Source organism: Chiloscyllium plagiosum, chromosome 19 (assembly GCF_004010195.1).
Source record: "Chiloscyllium plagiosum isolate BGI_BamShark_2017 chromosome 19, ASM401019v2, whole genome shotgun sequence".
NCBI lineage: Eukaryota > Metazoa > Chordata > Chondrichthyes > Orectolobiformes > Hemiscylliidae > Chiloscyllium > Chiloscyllium plagiosum.
Window position 1 is genome coordinate 64,525,197 of NC_057728.1, and position 20,505 is coordinate 64,545,701.

The 20,505-nt window shown below is 43.3% G+C and overlaps 1 protein-coding gene across 2 annotated transcripts in view; it reads right to left on the reverse strand.

Annotated features, from left to right (window-relative positions):
• The window catches only part of pah (phenylalanine hydroxylase), a 102,927-nt gene extending 82,745 nt beyond the window's left edge, over nucleotides 1-20,182 (reverse strand). Inside the window, exons 1-2 of one of the 2 annotated variants that reach the window (XM_043708756.1) lie at nucleotides 20,010-20,182; nucleotides 11,452-11,559 (exon numbers count right to left, since the gene is read on the reverse strand). In XM_043708756.1, coding sequence (XP_043564691.1) covers nucleotides 11,452-11,559; nucleotides 20,010-20,051 — 150 coding nt within the window. In that variant the 5' untranslated portion in view covers nucleotides 20,052-20,182. The remainder of the gene's footprint in view (nucleotides 1-11,451; nucleotides 11,560-20,009) is intronic. The other variant, XM_043708757.1, reaches the window with a different exon arrangement.
• Nucleotides 20,183-20,505: the final 323 nt, after the last annotated feature.

The following is a 20,505-nucleotide window of genomic DNA, read 5'->3' on the forward strand; positions in this document are numbered from 1 at the left end:
GGGGTTGGGACCGAGAGAAGGTGGGGGAAGGGGAAATGAGGAAGCTGGAGAAATCTACATTCATCCCGTGTGGTCGGAGGGTTCCTAGGCGGAAGATGAAGTGCTCTTCCTCCAGGCGTCGTGTGGCCAGAGTCTGGTGATGGAGGAGGCCAAGGACCTGCATGTCCTTGGTGGAGTGGGAGGGGGAGTTAAAGTGTTCAGCCAGGGGCAGTTGGGTTGGTTGGTGCAGGTGTCCCAGAGGTGTTCCCTGAAACATTCTGCAAGTAGGCGGCCTGTCTCCCCAATGTAGAGGAGACCACATCGGGTGCAGCGGATACAGTAAATGATGTGGAGGTGCAGGTGAATTTGTGACGGATATGGAAGGATCCATTGGGGCCTTGGAGGGAGGTGAGGGGGGAGGTGTGGGCGCAAGTTTTGCACTTCTTGCAGTTGCAGGGGAAGGTACCGAAAGTGGAGGTTGGGTTGGTGGGAGCTGTGGACCGACAAGGGAGTTGCGAAGGGAGTGGTCTCTCCGGAACGCTGATAGTGGTGGGGAGGGAAATATACCCCTGGTGGTGGGGTCTGTTTGGAGGTGGCGGAAATGACAGAGGATGATACGATGTGTCTGGAGGTTGGTGGGGTGGACGTTGAGGACCAGTGGGGTTCTGTCCTGGTGGCGATTGGAGGGGGCGGGGCTCAAGGGCGGAGGTGCAGGAAGTGGAGGAGATGAGGTGGAGAGCATCGCCGACCACATCAGAGGGGAAATTGCGGTTTTTGAAGAAGGAGGCCAATTGGGCTGTTCGGTAGTGGGATTGGTCCTCCTGGGAGCAGATGCAGCGGAGGCGAAGGAATTGGGAATATGGGATGGCATTTTTACAGGGGGCAGGGTGGGAGGAGGTGTTGTCTAGGTAGCTGTGGGAATCGGTCGGTTTGTAGTAAATGTCTGTGTTGAGTCAGGCGACCAATCGCCACCAGGACAGAACCCCACTGGTCCTCAACGTCCACCCCACCAACCTCCAGACACATCGTATCATCCTCTGTCATTTCCGCCACCTCCAAACAGACCCCACCACCAGGGGTATATTTCCCTCCCCACCACTATCAGCGTTCCGGAGAGACCACTCCCTTCGCAACTCCCTTGTCGGTCCACAGCTCCCACCAACCCAACCTCCACTTTCGGTACCTTCCCCTGCAACTGCAAGAAGTGCAAAACTTGCGCCCACACCTCCCCCCTCACCTCCCTCCAAGGCCCCAATGGATCCTTCCATATCCGTCACAAATTCACCTGCACCTCCACATCATTTACTGTATCCGCTGCACCCGATGTGGTCTCCTCTACATTGGGGAGACAGGCCGCCTACTTGCAGAATGTTTCAGGGAACACCTCTGGGACACCTGCACCAACCAACCCAACTGCCCCTGGCTGAACACTTTAACTCCCCCTCCCACTCCACCAAGGACATGCAGGTCCTTGGCCTCCTCCATCACCAGACTCTGGCCACACGACGCCTGGAGGAAGAGCACTTCATCTTCCGCCTAGGAACCCTCCGACCACACGGGATGAATGTAGATTTCTCCAGCTTCCTCATTTCCCCTCCCCCCACCTTATCTCAGTCCCAACCCCCAAATTCAGCACTGCCCTCTTGACCTGCAATCTTCTCGCCCCTCCCCCAAAGTCCCCCCCTCCCCACCACCTTTTATCTCAGCCCGCTTGGCACACCAGCTTCATTCCTGAAGAAGGCTTATGCCTGAAACATCGATTCTCCTGCTCCTCGGATGCTGCCTGGCCTGCTGCGCTTTTCCAGCACCACACTTTTCAACTCCTAAAAGGACATGGCTAGTAGATACATGGGGGAAGCACTACTGCAAGTTCCCCTCCAGGCCACTCACCATCCCGACTTGGAAATGTATTGCATTTCCTTCAGTGTCGTTGGGTCAAAATTCTGGAATTCCCTCCCTCAGAACATTGTGGGTCTACCTACAGCTCTTGGACTGCAGCGGTTCAAGAAGGCAGCTCACCCCCACCTTCTCAAGGGGCAACTAGGGACGGACAATAAATTCTGGCCTAGCAAGTGTCAGTCACGTCCACTTGCAAATTTAATAAAGACCTTCTTTCCTTTAATCTCAGCTTCTCCAATCTTTACTCAATAACTCCTTCATCCCCAATACTGTAGCAAATTTCAGTCATCACTTTCTCCCGAAATACATTGAAACCTGAAATTTTCTCAGGTTATCAAACCATCTTTGAGATACGTGTGTAGATTGTAAACTAATAACATCCATCCATCCTCCGTTCACTTCCCACTCGACCAATGCCCTTAATTCTGATTACATCCTTTTTCTGCACAGACAATGATTTGAGGAAGTTTAGGAGGAAACCCAGTTGCAATTGTGGGATGGCTGGATCTATTTTGGGATGATTCAAAATGAACAGCCTTGCTTATAGCAATCCGCCATTTAAACTTGGTTCTCTGGGCAAGGTGGTTAGCTAATACACACAGCTCACAACAGAATGTTCCTAGAGGTCAGTATTACCTCAGGTGTCATGTGAGTGTCGCTGACTGGGCCAATTGTTGCCCATTATTTATTGTCTTTGAACTGAATGGATTGCTTGGGCTCATTTCATCTCTCTCTAATGACTTTTAGGACGGCATGGTGGCTCAGTGGTTAGCACTGCTGCCTCACAACACCACCGTCCCAGGTTTGATTCCAGCCTCGGGTGACTGTCTGTGTGGAGTTTGCATATTCTGCCTGTGTCCGGGTGCTCTGGTTTCCTCACACAGTCCAAAGCTGTGCATGTCATGCTAAATTGCCCACTAGTGTTAGTGTTAGGAGGGAAATGGTTCTGGATGGGTTACTCTTCGGAGGGTCGGTGTGGACTGGTTGGGCCGAAGAGCCTATTTCCACACTGTAAGGAATCTAACCTTTAGAGGGCAGTTAAGAGTCAACCACAATGCTCTTTTTAGTGTCACATGTAGGCCAAACCAACTACATAGTGTGAAGAGGATCAATTGACCCATTCTAGTCTTTTATATCGAATCGCCAGTGTTGGGGGTAAGGGTCAATTAGCTGGACGGCTAGTTTGTGAAGCAGAGTGATACCAACAGCATGGTTTTTGCACTGGCTGAGGTTACCATGAAGGACTCTCCTTCGCAACCTCTTACCTCACTTAAGGTGTGGTGACCCCAGATTAAACCAACCACCAGTCATCCCTCACTCTATTGACAGAGTAGCTGCCTCACAACGGCCAACTGAAAACAGAATATTCGTGATCCAATCAGATGTTGCTACCTGTCAGCCAGATATTCTGAATGCACTTTTTTATAAGATAAATACATCAGAACATATGACTGAGGAGTAGGAGTAGGTCACTCAGTCCGTTGAGTCTGTTCTAGTACTCAATAAGATTATGGCTGACTTGATTACTTCACATTCTTAGCTATCCCTGATAGACTTTCACACTCTCACTTATCATGAATCTATCTTCATAAAAAGAAATAAAATAAAAAGAAAAAAAATGAACAAATAAAATTTACAGCCCAGGAACAGGCCCTTCGGCCCTCCAAGCCTGAGCCGATCCAAATCCACTGTCTAAACCTGTCGCCCAATTCCTAAGCATCTGTATCCCTCTGCTCCCCACCTACTCATGCACTGATCCAGACGCATCTTAAATGAATCCACCGTGCCTGCCTCTACCACCTCTGCTGGCAACGCGTTCCAACCCTCTGTGTGAAGTACTTGCCGCGTGTATACCCCTTAAACTTTTCACCTCTCACCTTGAAAGTGTGACCTCGCGTTATTGAATCCTTCACCCTAGGAAAAAGCTCGTCTCTATCTGCTCTGTCGATACCCTTTATGATTTTGTAAACCTCAATAAGGTCCCCCCTCAATCTCCTTTTTTCTAATGAAAATAAACCTAACCTACTCAACCTCTCTTCATAGCTAGCACCTTCCATACCAGACAACATCCTCGTAAACCTTCTCTGCACCCTCTCCAAAGCGTCCACATCCTTTTGGTAATGTGGCGACCAGAACTGTACACAGTATTCTAAATGGGGCCGAACCAAAGTCTTGTACAATGTTAACATGACTTGCCAGCTCTTATACTCAAATGTTCATTAAATCTGCTTCCATCAGCTTTTGAACAAGAGTTCACAGTTTCAGTGTTCAAAGGCTCACAATTTTCTGTGACAAGGATTTGCAATTTTGCTCATTTCTCTCTTTAAAGGGCATCTCCTTATTTATAAACAGTTATGCCCAACCAGCTTTTTAAAAAAGCTTCAGAGATCTCTGTAGCTCTAAACTGTGTGCTTTTGTTGTTATATTTGCCTCACGCTGGTAGCTGTACTTTCAGTTACCTGTAACCCAAACTCTTGAATTCCATTGCCGAATCTTTCCGCCTCTCCACCTCCCTCTCTTCCTTTAAGATTCTTCTTAAAACTTTCCTCTTTGACCAAGCAACCGCTTAGTGGTCAATTGACCCTCATAATTCCTTATCTTGGTCAGCATCATACTTTATAAAGTTAAAAATCACACAACACCAGATTATGGTCCAACAGGTTTATTTGGAAGTACAAGCTTTTGGAGTGTTGCTCCTTCATCGGTTAGCTAATGGAGTAGGAACCTTGCCCCACTAGTTACCTGATAAAGGAGCTGCGCTCTGAAAGCTAGTGCTTCCAATTAAACCTGTTGGACTATAACCTGGTGTTGTGTGATTTTTAACTTTGTCCACCCCTGTCCAACACTGGCACCTCCACATCATATTTTATAAACTTGCTGCAAAATGCCTTGGGATGGTTCATCACATTAAAGGTACTATATAAATATAAATTGCTGTTGCATTTGTGATTTCCCTCCTAGGTGTTTTTTTGCAGCAAAGTTCTGGAGATCAATTTGTAATTGTTGGAGGTTTCAGGTCACGAGTGGAGAGTTGACAATGTCAGAGAATGGTATAACAGCATTGAGGTTTCCTTCTCTTCTCTCAGCTGCCCAGGTCAGTGGTATTACTGAAACCGATCTCCTAATTGAAAATGGCATCATAAAGTCATTCCTATATCCCAGCATGATTCATTGTGAGCAATTTTGGGCCCCATACCTCAGGAATAATGTAAAGACCCTGGAGCAAGACCAGAGGAGATTCATGAGAATGATCCCAAGAATTAAAAGGTTAACATATGAGGAACGTTGGAGGATTCTGGGACTATACTCGATGGAGTTTAGAAGGATGAGGAGGGATCTGATTGAAACTTACAGAAGACTGAATGGCCTGGATAGAGTGGACCTCAGGAAGATGCTTCCATTGGCAGGACAGACAAGGACCTGAGGACATATGCTCAGATTAAAAGGAAGACCCTTTAGAATGGAGATATGGAGCAATGTCTTTAGCCAGAGAGTGGTGAAGCTGTGGAATTTATTGCCACAGAAGGCTGTGGAGGCCAAGTCGTTCAGTATATTTAAAACAGAGATAGATAAGTTCTTGATTGCCAAGGGGATCAAAAGTTACAGGGAGGAAGTGGGAAAATTAGACTGAAAAACATATCGGCCACGATCGAATAGCTTTGCAGACTCGATGGGCTGAATGGTCTAATTTCTGCTCCAATGTCTTATGGGCTTATGGTCATATGATCTGACATATTCTGCTGGTGTGAGTGGAATGTGAACACAATCGGCTAAAATGTGGAGAAGGCAGTAAAGGAAAGAAATCAAGAAACAAAAATAGTGAACAAGTAGTGTCAAGATCTTGGTATTTTTCATACTGTCAGTGGATGTGAAGGTTGCTGCCTCAGCCATCCCAAGTTACCCCTTGAGAAGGTGGAGGTGATCTTGAAATGCTGCAGTCCAGGATTTTGACCCAGTGAAACTGAAGGAACGGCAATATATTTCCAAGTCAGGATGGTGAGTGGCTTGAAGGGGAACTTGCAGGGAGTTGTGTTCTCATGAGGAGGACACCACTGCCCTTCCAGATGGAAGTGGTCCTGCATTTGGAAGGTGCTGTCTAGGGATCTTTGGTGAATTTCTGCAGAGCATCTTCTATATAGTACGGACTGTTACTACTGAGTATTGCTGGCAGAGGGGATGGATGTGGACTGATTTGTCCTGGATGGAGTCAAGCTTCTTGAATGTTATTCTCAAAGATTCGTAATTTTTTTCTGCTATCAACTATAAGGTTTGCCTGCCTTATATTTAATATTGCAGATCAATGCAGAATCAGCATTAACCTTGAGTTATTTTAAAGATATAAGTCAATTTTATGATCCTTTCTCCAACCCATGTTTTGAGAGATGTTGCCACATTTGCCTTATGTATCCTGGTTATACTACAGATCTAATATCCTGTTGGGGTGGCATGGTGGCTCAGTGGTTAGTACTGCTGCTTCACGGCACCAGGGAACTCTGCGTCGGATGACTGTCTGCAGAGTTTGTACATTCTCCCCATGTCTGTGTGGGTTTTCTCCCACAATTCAAAGATGTGCAGGTCAGGTGAATTGGCTATGATAAATTGCCCATTTAGGTACATTAGTTAGGGGCAACTATGGGGGATGGGTTACTCTTTGGAGAGTCAGTGTGGACTTCTTGGGCTTAAGAGCTTTGTTTCCATACTTTAGGGCATCTAATCCTAGAGGTTGAGGGTTCAGATCCTAGCATGGCAAGTTATGAAGTGGAGTTGAACCAAAATAAAAAGTTGGCATCATTTTTACTTTCAGTGTTCCAGTTTTGTAAAAGTCCAACTGATTTACCTGGGAAATGCACCTGTTGGCTTTACTTTGGCTGGGCCTATAGGTGGCTCCAACAACAACAACATCTCATGCCTAGCATCTTTAACAAAACATCCTACAACAGGAGTGATCAGCAAACAAATCACAATACCCAACCACAAAAGGAGATATTGGTGCAAATAACCAAAGGTTTGGTTAGAAAAATACATATTTGCTCTGAAAAATATGCTTCAAAAGAGCAGACAGGAGTAGAGAGGATGGAGAGGGTTATGAGGGAATTCCAAAGCTTAGCTCCCAGGCAGCTGAATGGACAGTGACCAATTTTGGATTAAAATTTGCAGCTGAGCAAAAGGCCAGAATTGGAGTGCAGAGAGAGCTTGGAGGATTGTGGGACTGGAGGAGGCTACAGGAGCAGTGAGATTATGGATAGCTTTGAGAAGGGGCTCTTTCCAGAGGATGCTGTGTATTGAATATCCCAAGTGAATGGTTGACCCTTGCTTACCTCAATGGGACTGATAACATGATGGTTATAACTGTCTTTGTCTCTTAGGGAAGGAAATCTGTTGCCCTTTCTTGATCTGGCTTCCATATGACAACAGCAATGTGATTGACTTTTAACTGACCATTAGATGATTACAAATGGATAGTAAGTTCTGGCCCAGCCAGTGATACCCACACACTATGCTAAAATCAATGCATTTCTATCGGCTCTGATCTCTGTCCCAGATCCAAAATCCGGCAATGCCTATTTGTCTATTGCTGTGGTCATTCTAGCTGGTGTTAGTCGTTGGAACTATATGGGAATGAGCAATGCAGGGTCAGTTGAAATGGTACTGTAGTCAGTAAGTTCATTGATACCCTCATAATGAATATAGCAATGAAAGATATTGCTGGGCCAATTTCATAGATGGATGTTCTACAACATTTAAGAAATCTGGCACCATCAGTACTTTTGATTGGGGACCCATCTAAAACCTTAGACACTGACTCCCTTCTTCCCCATTGCACAATAACTGCAGTGTGCAGCATCTGCAAGGCACTGCAGTAACTCAACATGGCTCCTTCCAAACCTGTGATCTCCACTAACTAGAATGGCCACAGCAATAGACAAATAGAAACATCGTTAACTCCAAACTTTATTCAAAGTCACACATCATCCTGACCAGGACATGACATTCTCTCAATGTGACTGGGTCAAAATGAGCATAAATTCTACGAACAATACCATGAGTATGTATTCACTACATGGGCTTGGAGCAATTCAAGAGGAAGACCCAAGACCCCCATTCTCAAAGGTTGATTAACGCCAGGTAATAAATATTGCCCTTGTCTGCAACACCTACATCCAAAGAACAAATAAAATCAAAGACATGAAGATTTTTAAAAACAATCTGCAATGACTGCGGGGATGTGAACTTGGGTCTTTTGGCCCATAGGCAAGCACACTGCCACAGGCACTCCAAAGCCATCATCAAAAATGTCTAAATATATCCAAATATGATGTCACTGTCTTTGGGAGAGAATTGATGTGAAGAAAAGTCTAGGAATAAACTTGATTAACACAATGGACTTGGTTTGTTGATCAAGTCCCATGACTGATGTCAACTGATATAGCTAATGGACAATAGTAAAAAACAACATGCTCCCAGAAACCACTTCTGCCTTCACTTTGGCAGTTGGCACTTACATACAATGAATTGTAGGTTAGGATTTTATTTGCGAGAGATAATTAGTGGTAACAGCCATTACAACATTCTGCATGGGTTGCTGCAGCTGACTGATACACAAAATGAACCCTTCCCGTTATCTGATCTGTTAAAGTCTATTTGCACAAGTACAGATGACTTAACTGAGAGTCACTGGCATACAGTCACTGGCCTTGGACAAGTTTGCGTCATTCAGAATTCAAATATTTACAAAGTTTCAGCAAAACTGCAGAAATGAAGTACATAGGGATGTCAATTCCAATGTTGCATGAAGGTGAAAAAAGCAAGTTTCACTAAAGGGGCTCCAGCAATTCAGGAATGATGCTGGATCTACTGATTCCACCCATTGGTGCCCATTAGTGTGGGGTTTGTACATTCTCCCCAAGCCTGTGTGGGGTGTGTACATTCACCCCATGTCTATGTGGGCTTCCTCCCACAATCCAAAGATGTGCAGTTTAGGTGCATTGGTTAAGCTAAATTGTCCACAGTGCCTGGAGGTGTGCAGATTAGGTGGATTAGTCATGGGAAATGCAGGGTAGGGTAGGGGGCTGGGTCTGCGTGGGATGCTTTTCAGAGGGTCAGTGTGGACTCATGGACCGAATGGCCTGGTTCCACACTGTAGGGATTCTATGATTCCATGATTCTGGTGGCTTCATGAAACCTGTCAGACATTGTTGTGAAACCAAAGGAAAAGACAAAATATGAATATATTTAAAAACTGCTTTGCAAAATTTGCAAAAGTAGACGGTTTGAGCTATAGGGAGAAGTTGGATAGGCTGGGACTTTTTTCCCTGGAGCATCGGGGTTCAGGGCTGACCTTACAGAGGTTTATAAAACCATGAGGAGCATGAATAGGGTGAATAGCCAAGGTTTCTTTTTCTCTAGTGTGGGGGAGTCCAAAACTAGAGGGCATAGATTTAAGGTTAGAGGGTAAAGATTTAAAGGGCACAAAAGGGGCAACTTTTTCACACAGAGGGTGGTGTGTGTATGGAATGAGCTGCCAGAGAAAGTAGTACAATTACAACATTTAAAAGATATTTGGACAAGTGCATGGACAGGAAAGCTTTAGAGGGAAATGGTCAAACGCAGGCAAATGAGACTAGTTTATTATGGGAAACCTGGTTAGCATGGATGAGTTGATCTGCTTCCATGCTGTATGACTCCAGGATTCTCTGTTACAGGGAATATTTGCCAGAAGGAGCAGAGGTGAGGGACTTCAGTTCTCTGGAGAGATTGTACAAACAAATTGTTCACTAAATGACTCAGATTGATCTGAATCCTCACTTCTATCTCAGTAACATTCTTCTCCCCTACAGCTCTCCACAATTGCTACACTCCTCTAGATCTAATCTCTTAACCATGTTTGGTTTTAATCAATGCACTATTGGCAGTCTTGCCTGGATTCTAAATTCCCTGCCTAAACCTTTCCCCCTCTTTTAAAAAGTGCCTTCAAACTATATCAGAAGTCACACAACACCAGGTTATTGTCCAACAGGTTTATTTGAAATCACAAGCTTCAGGAGTGCTGCTGCTGCGTCAGGTGAAGTGAAGAGAAGTGCACAAGCGCAAGAACTTATAGGCAGAGGGATCATTGCAAGATAATTCCAGGTAATTAAGAGTGTCAAAGGATAATACAAATTGTGTAAGCCTCAATTATTCAGTCTAATGACAGACAGTGTCAGATAAGTGTCAACAACTGAATAACAAGCGAAGGGATGACCTATGATCCGATTAATTGAGGCCTACACCATTTGTATTATCTTTTGACACACTTAATTACCTGGAATTATCTTGCAATGATCTGTCCACCTACAAATTCTGTGCCTGTGTACTTCCCTCCACTTCACTTCATGAAGGAGCAGTGCTCCAAAAGCTTGTGACTTCAAATAAACCTGTTGGACAATAACCTGATGTCATGTGAGTTCTGATTTTGTCCACCCCAGTCAAACACCAGCACCTCCACATTCAAACTAGCTCGGTGACTAAGTCACCAAGATCTTCCTATATAGCAATATATCAAATATTGTTTGATAATGCTCCTGGGAAGTGCCTTGTGACTTCAATGCTCCATATAAATTCAGACTTTTCTATTCAAATGTTTAGTAGTTTGGCAGAGCAGGGTCAGAATGTCTGTTTCCTTCAGTACGTGAGTTAGCAACTAGAAGCTATAGATTGAATATAATTGGCAAAAGAATTGAGGGGGTTATTAGAATTTTCTTCACACAGTGGGTTGGTATAATCTGGATTGCATGTCCTGAAAGTATTTTGGAATGGGATTCTAAAGGGATTTTCAAAGAATAATTGAAAGTGCACTCAAAGAAGACAAACTTGCAGGAATTTGGGGAAAAATCTGAGGTGGTGAATTAAACTGAACAGCTATTATATTCGACAAGAGTTGTCCTTTTCAAGTTTCCACTCTTGTTGGTTAATGAAGTGGAAAGCATGGCTGCAGACAAGCCTGAGATCAAGCTCAATCTTGGAGGAGGAATCCATGACACAGCTCTCCATCTCACTGGAAACTCAAAGGTTAATTCCTTCTCCGCACCTATGACCCCCCCTCCCACCCCTCCCCTCAGAGTTCCTAAATGCAGCACCCTGTGAAGTTGAATGGTTCAGGTCTTACATCACCTAGCGAAATCCTGACATTGTGATATGATCCATTGACTAATACAGAAAATATTCAGAGTGGTACAAGATACATGTAAACTCCACATACCTGTAACACCTCAAGAAGAGTCAAAGCAGATTGCTCTACTGAATTCTAAAAGGTAGTGCAGTCCTTCTCATTAAAAGCAACTTCTGATCAAATATTGATTTCTCTGAATATCTCAAATTACTAATATACTTTAATCTAAAATCCCCATATACATAAGTGAATTAATTATCTTGTAGCAATCTGCAATGATTGAAAGTAAGACAGATTGGAAGGATGTAGGGTGAACTGGTGAGGGATCAGAAGCAGAGGACAGAGCTTTGTTGTTTTAATTTTTAATATGAATCAGAGATATGAGCTATGGAGCTAATGATCACAAGCAGATCGTAAATTATTACCTCAAACAGTCTCAAGGCTTTGGCCAAAGCACCAACTTCTTCCTTTAATGAGAAAATGAGAGTCACTTCATCACCAATGGTAGACTTTTCCTCAATATATATTGACCTCTAGAAAGGGTGAAAAAGAACAACTTGTTACAGATTGGCCAGAAGTATAACATAGTCTCCATGATTCCAACTCTACATCAATCCCTGAAGATGTTATCCTATGCTACTCATCAACATGTTTTCCAAACCTTTGACCTCCACAACCAAAAAGATGGGCCAGAAATTGCCAGTTTATCAGCATCTCCGCATTCCCATCCAATTCACCATTCCATCCTGTCTTGGAAACATATCACTGTTCCTTCAGTGGCTATGCATTGAAATCCTTGAATTCCCTATTAAACAACACTCTGGGTGTAACTACAGCAAATGGACAAAAAGGCAGCTCATCATCACCACCTCAACAGCAAGTAGGGATTGGAAGTAGATCTTGATCTTGCCAATTCCATTTTCTCGCAAAACAAAAGTTAGATGGGAATATCTTTTTTCCATTAAATGAGAAGGGGCAAGCATTTCACACAGAGGGTGATGTGTGTATGGAGTGGTGGAGGCTGGTACTATTACAGCATTTAAAAGGCATCTGGATGGGTATATGAATAGGAAGGGTTTAGAGGGATATGGGACAAGTGCTGGCAAATGGGACGAGATGAGGTTAGGATATCTGATTGGCATGGATGAGTTGGAGCAAAGGGTCTGCTTCTGTGCTGCACATCTCTATGACTATGACTCTATAAAAGATACACAGAACTGATTCAAGGGAAGGAATGCATTTAACATGCCACTTGTAATGAAGTGCACTGTGGATAGTGAGAGCTCTAATTTTAAAAACGCTCTCTAAATTAAACTAAATTGCTCCTGTTACTGACTTTTTATTCATGCTCAGGATTGGCTTTTTGTTCATCTCAATATCAATGATTCCAAGAGATGTTCTAATTAAGGTGCCTAAAATTTTGAGAAGTTCTGATGGAGTTAATGAAAGATAGTTTTCCACTGGTCAGTGAATCAGAGTCTGGAAACATAAATTTAAGCTCAATTCCAACTAAACAGATGGAGTAGTGAAGAAATAATTTCTTCCCTAAGGGGACACAGAATACACTACTAGGCATGTTTCTGAATGCACATTAAACAATAGAGAAAAAATAGAGAATATATATCACATACAAGTATATACAGAATAGGTTATTGGAGAGAGGGGCTGAGGGGGGATCCAGTTAAAGAGCTGACACAGGGGTAATCAGCTGAATGGAGTACGAGAATGGCAGTGAGACCGTGCAGATAGCTTTCACAGAATCAGAATCAGAATCACGGAATTGTTTTGGCAGAAGAGAAGGCCATTCAGACCATCATATTTGCAGCTCCTCAAATGAGCATCATACTGAGTGACATTATCCTACTCATTAGCATTATCGTTATCCATATCCTTGCAAATTATATCGATCCAAACAATTATCCAATGTCCTTGTGAATGCGTCAATTGAACCTGCCTTCATCACATTTCTAGGTGGCACATCTCATACACTAACAGTTCCCCATGGAAAAGGTTTGCCTCACATCACGTTTGCTCAGTTTGCATAACAGTTTAAATCTATGTGCTCTTATTCTTGCTCATTTTTTCCCACTCTGTCCGACCCCCTCATTGCTTTTAAAACCTCTATCAGATCTCTTCCCAGCCTTCTTCTGTCCAAGGAGAACTGTCCAAATTTCTTCAGTCTGTTCTCGAAACTGAGGTTTCTCATTCCTGGAACCATTGTTGCAATTCGCTTCTGCACTCTTTCCAATGGATTCACAACTTTCCTGTAATATGGCACCCATAACTGTACACAATGCTCCAGCTGAGGTCTAACCAGTGTCTTGTACAAGTTCAGCACCACCTCCTTGCCCTTATACATAATGCCCCTATTAACAAAGTCAGGGACACTGTGTGCTTTATTAACTGCTCTCACCCCTGTCCTGCCACCTTCAACAATAAACCCAGCTCCCTCTGCTCCTGCATCCCTTTTAGGATTGGACCCCCTATTTCTATTGTCTTTCAATGTTCTTCCAACCAAAATGAGTTACCTCACATTTCTCTGCATTGAACCTCTTCTGCTAACTGTCTACCCACTACACTATATTTTCCTTTTTAGTTCCACACTGTTGTCTTCACAGTTTACATTTCTTCCAAGTTTTGTGCCATCTGCAAACTTTGAAATTGCCCCCTGCTCGCCAAGATCCAGATGATTAATATATATCATGAATTCCTAGAAGCATGGCACTCATCCACAAACTCCAGCAACAAACACATCGACATGGACCCAATATACCAGCCACTACAGCGGACAGCTGAAACTGACAACCGGAAGCGGCAGGACAGGCCACTATAAATGCCGGAGGAAACACCACAGAAGCGCTTCACAGGAGGCTTCCAAGCACTGAGGATGTCACCTAGACAGGGGACGAAACGTTTGCAACAAAAATTCCCAGCTCGGCGAACAGAACCACAACAATGAGCACCCGAGCTACAAATCTTCTCCCAAACTTTGAATATATCATGAAAAGCAGCAGACCCAATACTGTCCCGGGAACTCGACGACAAACCTTCTTGCAGCCTGAAAAATATGTTTCCTATTGCTCACTTGATCCAGTGATCATGAAAGAGCAGCGTTACTGCTGAAACTGGGATTGTATTTGTGGTTTGGAAAAGAACTTGCAGACTGTGGTATCCTCATGAACTTATATCTAATCCTTTGTGGTGAGGTTTTACCTCCAGAGGGGATTCTCAGGGGAACCATGTCACACATCCTGGACATCCAACACCCCTCAGCCACACTGCGCAATGGTGCAAGGAAAGGTTGGTCAAGGCAGTAGATAGGTTGGACTGCCACAACAACAACAACTTGCTTATAAATGAATGTCTTTAAAATAATAAACATCAAGTGAACTTGACATTGGCAAATCAAACATTGAAAAGTTGCAGCAGTATTGGATCTTTTCCAGAGATTGTTGAAGGTAGGGAGTTAGCTGGAAATTCCATTCTCGGGCTATTTAACAGATAGTTTCTCCAACCATAATTTAGTAGCTAGCACTCTTGCCTTGAGTTAGAATGCTATGGGCTCAGTCCTATTACGGAGATTTGTGTACAAAGCAGTTAGGCTAGCTTACCGGTGCCTGCACTATCAGATGTGCTCCCATTTGAATGAAAGGTTAAACTGATGTCTGTCTGCCCTCATGGGTACATGTAAAAGATTCCATTGCACTATTTGAAAGGAGAGCAGGGATACTATCTCCAGACTCCTGGCCAATATTTATCCCACAATCACCAAAACATTAGATGAACATAGAACATACAACATTACAGCACAGGACAGGCCCTTCAGCCCTCGATGTTGCGCCAAGCTGTGAAACCAAAGTGAAGCCCATCTCACCTTGGTCATTATCGTATTTCTGTTTATGGGGACTTGTTGTATTTCCTATAGTACGACATTTTTTAATTTTAATTCCAGTACAATTACAACATCTGAAAGGCATCTGGATGGGTACGTGAATAGGAAAAGTTTAGAGGGATATAAGCCAAATGCTGGCAAATGGGACTAGATTAATTTATGATATTGGGTTGGCATGGACAGGTTTAGCTGAAGGATCTGTTTCCGTGCGATATATCTCTATGGCTCTATGACAGTCATGGGATGTGGGGATTGCTGACTGGGCCGGCCTTTATTGCCCCAACCCTAGTTAGACCATATGAAATAGGAGCAGAATAAGGCCATTCAGCCCATTGAGTGTGCTCCACCAATTGAACATGGTTGATATGTTTTGCAACCCCATTCTCCTGCCTTCTTCCCATAACCCTTGATCCCCTAAGTAATTTGAAATCTATCTTTGTTTTAAATACATTCAATGATTTGGCCTCCACAGCTCTTTATGGCTAGGACCTGCCCTTGAGAAGGTGAGAGTGAACTACCTCCTTGAACTGCTGCAGTCCAGGTGTTGTAGGTAAACCCACACTGCCCTAAGGGAAGGAATTCCAGGATTTTGACCAAATGACACTGAAGGAATGGTGATACATTTCCAAGTCAGGATGATGAGTGTCTTGGAGGGGAACCTGAAGGTGGTAGTGTTCCCATACAGCTGCTGTCCTTGTTCTTCTAGATGGAAGTGGTTATGGGTTTGAAAGGTGCTGTCTAAGGATCTTTGATGAATTTCTGCAATACATTGTGTAGATTTTACACACTGCTGCTACTCAGTGTCGGTGGTGGAGGGAGAGGATGCTTGTGGATGTGGTGCCAATGAAGCGGGCTGCTTTGGCCTGGATGGCGTCAAGTTTTTTGAGTGTTGATGGAGTTGCATCCTCCAGGCAACTGGAGAGTATTTCCATCACATGCCTGGCCTGTTTCTTTCACCCTCTGATCTCTGAAATGCCTACACTTCAAAAGTATTTCAATGACTGGAACATCTCAGGGTCAGCCTGTGGTGTAATATTGTCTTTACCAATAATGTTCAGTAGGTCACTCTGTGCTGCATCATAAGATCATAATTGATAATGAGGACACTTAGTGAAATAAGTGGTATAGGAGCCTCAAGCCAGTGAGGAAGCTTTCACAATAAGAAAATCAGTAACGGAGTGCCAGTGAAGCTAGACTCATCAACCAGGCTATGGACAAGGGGAAAATGGCTGAGGAGTGACAGGGAGGCGTGTGTCAGAAAGGGGTCACAACTATAGCTTTGGTGGGAGATGTTATGCTGATGCCCACAGAGATCCTAATGTATCTCTATCTAATCATTTCAAAACCTGATCATTAGTTGAGTAAAAAGATTTTCCCTCATGTTACCGATCTCTGCCAATCATCTCAAATCTGGTCATGGGCACCCCAACCAAAAGCAATCACAATTTTGTTGACTGTATCTCAATCCTTTGTGATGTTAAACATCTCCATCACATCTCAACTGAAATAGGAGCTGAAGACAACCATCCAACCCTTTGTGCCTGCTCCACCATTCATTAAGGTCAACGTTAATCTGTTTGTGTTGATGCGAATCATTGCAATAATTTAAGTTGAGGGGTGAACTTATGGAGGTTTATAAATTCATGAGGGGCATATATAGAGTGAATAGTCGAGGTCTTTTTCCCAGGGTAGGGGAGTCTCAAACTATAGGGCACAGGTTTAGAGTCATAGAGTCATAGAGATGTACAGCATGGAAACAGACCCTTCGGTCCAAGCCGTCCATGCCAACCAGATATCCCAACCCAATCTAGTCCCACCTGCCAGCACCCGGCCCATATCCCTCCAAACCCTTCCTATTCATATACCCATCCAAATGCCTCTTAAATGTTGCAATTGTACCAGCCTCCACCACTTCCTCTGGCAGCTCGTTTCATACACGTACCACCCTCTGCGTAAAAAAGCTGCCCCTTAGGTCTCTTTTATATCTTTCCCCTCTCACCCTAAACCTATGCCCTCTCATTCTGGACTCTCCGACCCCAGGAAAAAGACTTTGCCTATTTACCCTATCTATATCTATGTATTTGGATCAGAAAATGAACCAATTGCAGGTGAGAGGGAAAAGATTTCAAAGGGATAACGTTTTCAGGCAGAGGTTGGTGCTTTAGGGTTGGTGCATGTATGGAACGAGCTGCCAGATGAAGTGGTGGAGGCTGGTACAATTACAACATTTAAAAGGCATCTGGATGGGTATATAAATAGGAAGGGTTTGGAGGGATGAGGGCCAGTTGCTGGCAAATGGGAGCTAGATTAGTTTAGGATATGTGGTTGGCATGGACGGGTTGGACCAATGGGTCTTTTTTTGTGTTGTACAATTCTGTGGCTCTATGACTCTAATTGTCTTCTGTATCCTCCCCAAAGATTTCATGTCCTTTAAAAAGTGAAGCTGAGCTAGTAAATGTTACAGGTGTTTGTTGTTGAACTAAAACTGGGAATTTGAGAAATACATAACAGAAGTGTCATCATCAGTAAGAAGAAAAGGCATTTTAATACTTCATGTTTAGACATTTTCACCAAGGTCACAATTTTCTGAAGGTTCATTCATCCTTACAGAAGTTAATTGCTGTAATGCTGGATCATAGTGTAATGTCTTCTTGTCCAATCCCCATCTGTTCACTCCAGCAGTTGTACCTGTGTCTTCAGCTATCTGATCTCAAGCTCTGGAAATGTGTTCTCAACCTCTCTGCCTCATTCTCTCTCTTTCACAAAGCAGATTGAAATCTATTTAATTGACCAGGCTTTTTAACTTAAAATGCCTTCAAATCCACTTGGACTCAGCATCAATAGGTTATGCTCCTGTGAGGGACCACTGGAACTGATCAATTATGGTGTCTGATCATAGGTTCTTGATAAAGTAACTGTTTCAGGGTAGCCATTCAAGCTATCTAGTTCACAGCCACATCATTCCCCTTTTCTCAATTACTAATATCTCTTAGTTCCCACTTGTTGTACTACCCTCATTCAATGTCTAGTTAGCCTGTATTGCTAATTCTTTTTTTGTTTAATTTATTGGGAGTTGGAGGTTCTAACTCAAGAGAGGTTGTGCAAACTCAATGGAGTGAATGATCACATTCTGTGCTATACAATTTATGATTCCATGATTAAATGCAGGAAATATATTTTTCCTCAACCAAAAGGTTGAAACACAAAAGAATAATTTGAAGATGTCCCCTCAAACAGAAATTCCTCAAGATATTGAACTTATACAAGACACCTGTTAGACCTCAGCTGGACTATTATGTACATGTGTGAGCACTACGTTTTAGGAAAGATGTGAACACATCAGGTCGCAGAAGTGCTTTACAACAATGGTTCCAGGGATGAGAAACTTTAGTGATGGGGATAGACTGAAGAAGCTGGGACTCTTCTCTTGGAGAGAAGGTTGAGAGGAGATTTGATAGAGATTTTCAAAATTATGAACAGGATGCAGAGCTGGGCTGAGAAATGGCAAATGGAATCCAACCTGGATAAATGCAAAGTGATGCATTTTGGAAGGTCGTACTCAAATGCTGAATATAGGATTAAAGACAGGGTTCTTGATAGTGTGGAGGAACAGAGGGATCTGGGTGTTCAAGTACATAGATCCCTCAAAGTTGCCACCCAAGTGGATAGGGTTGTTAAGAAAGCATATGGTGTTTTGGCTTTCATTAACAGGGGGATCAAGTTTAAGAGCTGTGAGGTTTTGCTACAGCTGTACAAGTGCCTGGTGAGACCACACTTGGAATATTGTGTCCAGTTCTGGTCGCCTACTATAGGAAAGATGCAGAGGCTTTGGAGAGGGTGCAAAGAAGGTTTACCAGGATGCTGCCTGGACTGGAGGGCTTGTCTTATGAAGAAAGGTTGAAAAAGCTCGGACTTTTCTCTCTGGAGAGAAGGAGGAAGAGAGGAGACCTGATCGAGGTGTACAAGATAATGAGAGGAATATATAGAGTCAGTAGCCAGAGACTTTTCCTCACAGCAGGATTGACTGGTACGAGGGGTCATAGTTTTAAGATATTAAGGGAAAGCTATAGAGGAGACGTCAGAGGTAGGTTCTTTATGCAGAGAGTTGTGAATGCATGGAATGCATTGCCAGCGGTGATGGTAGAAGCAGAGTCATTGGGGACATTTAAGCGACTGCTGGACTGCACATGAATAGCAATGAGTTGAGGGGTGCGTAGGTTAAGTTAATATTTTTTACATTAGGATTAAACCTCGGCACAACATCGTGGGCCAAAGGGCCTATTCTGTGCCGTACTTTTCTATGTTCTATGTTCTACCAGACTGGATGGAGCAGGTAGGGAGAAACTGTTCCTACTTGTAAAAGGAACAAGAACAAGAGGGGTATAGATTTAAAGTGAGATGCAAATAAAGCAAATGCAATGTGCGACAAAACAGTGAGTAGTTAAAGTAGAGAATGCACTGCCTGGAGAAGTGATGGAGACAGGTTCAATTGAGTCATTCAAGAGGATATTAGATGATTATTTGGATAGAAATAGTGTGCAAGGGATACAAAGAAAAGCCAGGAGATTAGCTGTAGTTAAAAGAACTAATGCAGTCATGATGGGCTGAATGGCCTTTTCTGCATTTAACAATTCAGTGATTGAATAACTCTGCAAAGTCACTGCTTTTATAACCTACTGCTATTGCTGCCCATTGTTTTAAACAGATGGCAAAATTGGACAGCATGTAAAATGAGCTTTGCATTTAATCTCTGAGTTTCTAGATGTATAGGTTACATTCATGCTGTCCCAGTGACTTTCTCTCTTCTGCATGCACCAATGGTATCTGTCTCTTTATCAAAGAAAGCACAAGAAAGGGAAAGGAGATTAAGATGGTAAGTACACAGCACACTGTTTCACTCAATAAAGACAAGCCCTTGATGGGCTACCGAGCTGTGTCCATGCCTTATGTCAAACCCGAGTAATCTCAGATATTCAAAAAGCTTTCTGTGTGACAGAGGGTCTGATGAGATGAAAGCGACAGAAAGGTAAAGAAGATGAATCTACCAGCATACAATTCCATTTCAATTCAAATTACCAGCTCAATGATTACCTTCACATTTTCAGCATTCTTACTCTGAAAAGCAGCATCCATGGCTGAAGCTTTCTATGCAACACTGCTGCTTGATTTTCCTGAAGTTTGGGAGTTGTTTCGATTCAAGCAAACTGCACTACTCACTCCTACCACCCCAGCAATGCTGATTCTCTGTTAGTAGTTCAGGACAGGGACCTTTGACCTTGCTTCTTATTGGTGTGTTTAACATGTGTTAGGGACACACCTCTCTCATGTAGTTGATAAGTCGATCACCACAATGATTTGTGCTTTCTCATTCACAGTAATGGGTTAAGTATGTCCTTTCTCCTACCTCTAATACTGACAATGCCTTTGTTCCCACACTGATTAGAACAGGATCCTGTTTATTAAATACAGAATTTATATTAATATCCTGATGTTCTTACTTGCAAATTGGTGGGAATAGCCTGACTAGATTTTTTTTCAACAGACTGATGGGACATTGGCTTTTGCTTCCCAGTTCCTCCATAGATTC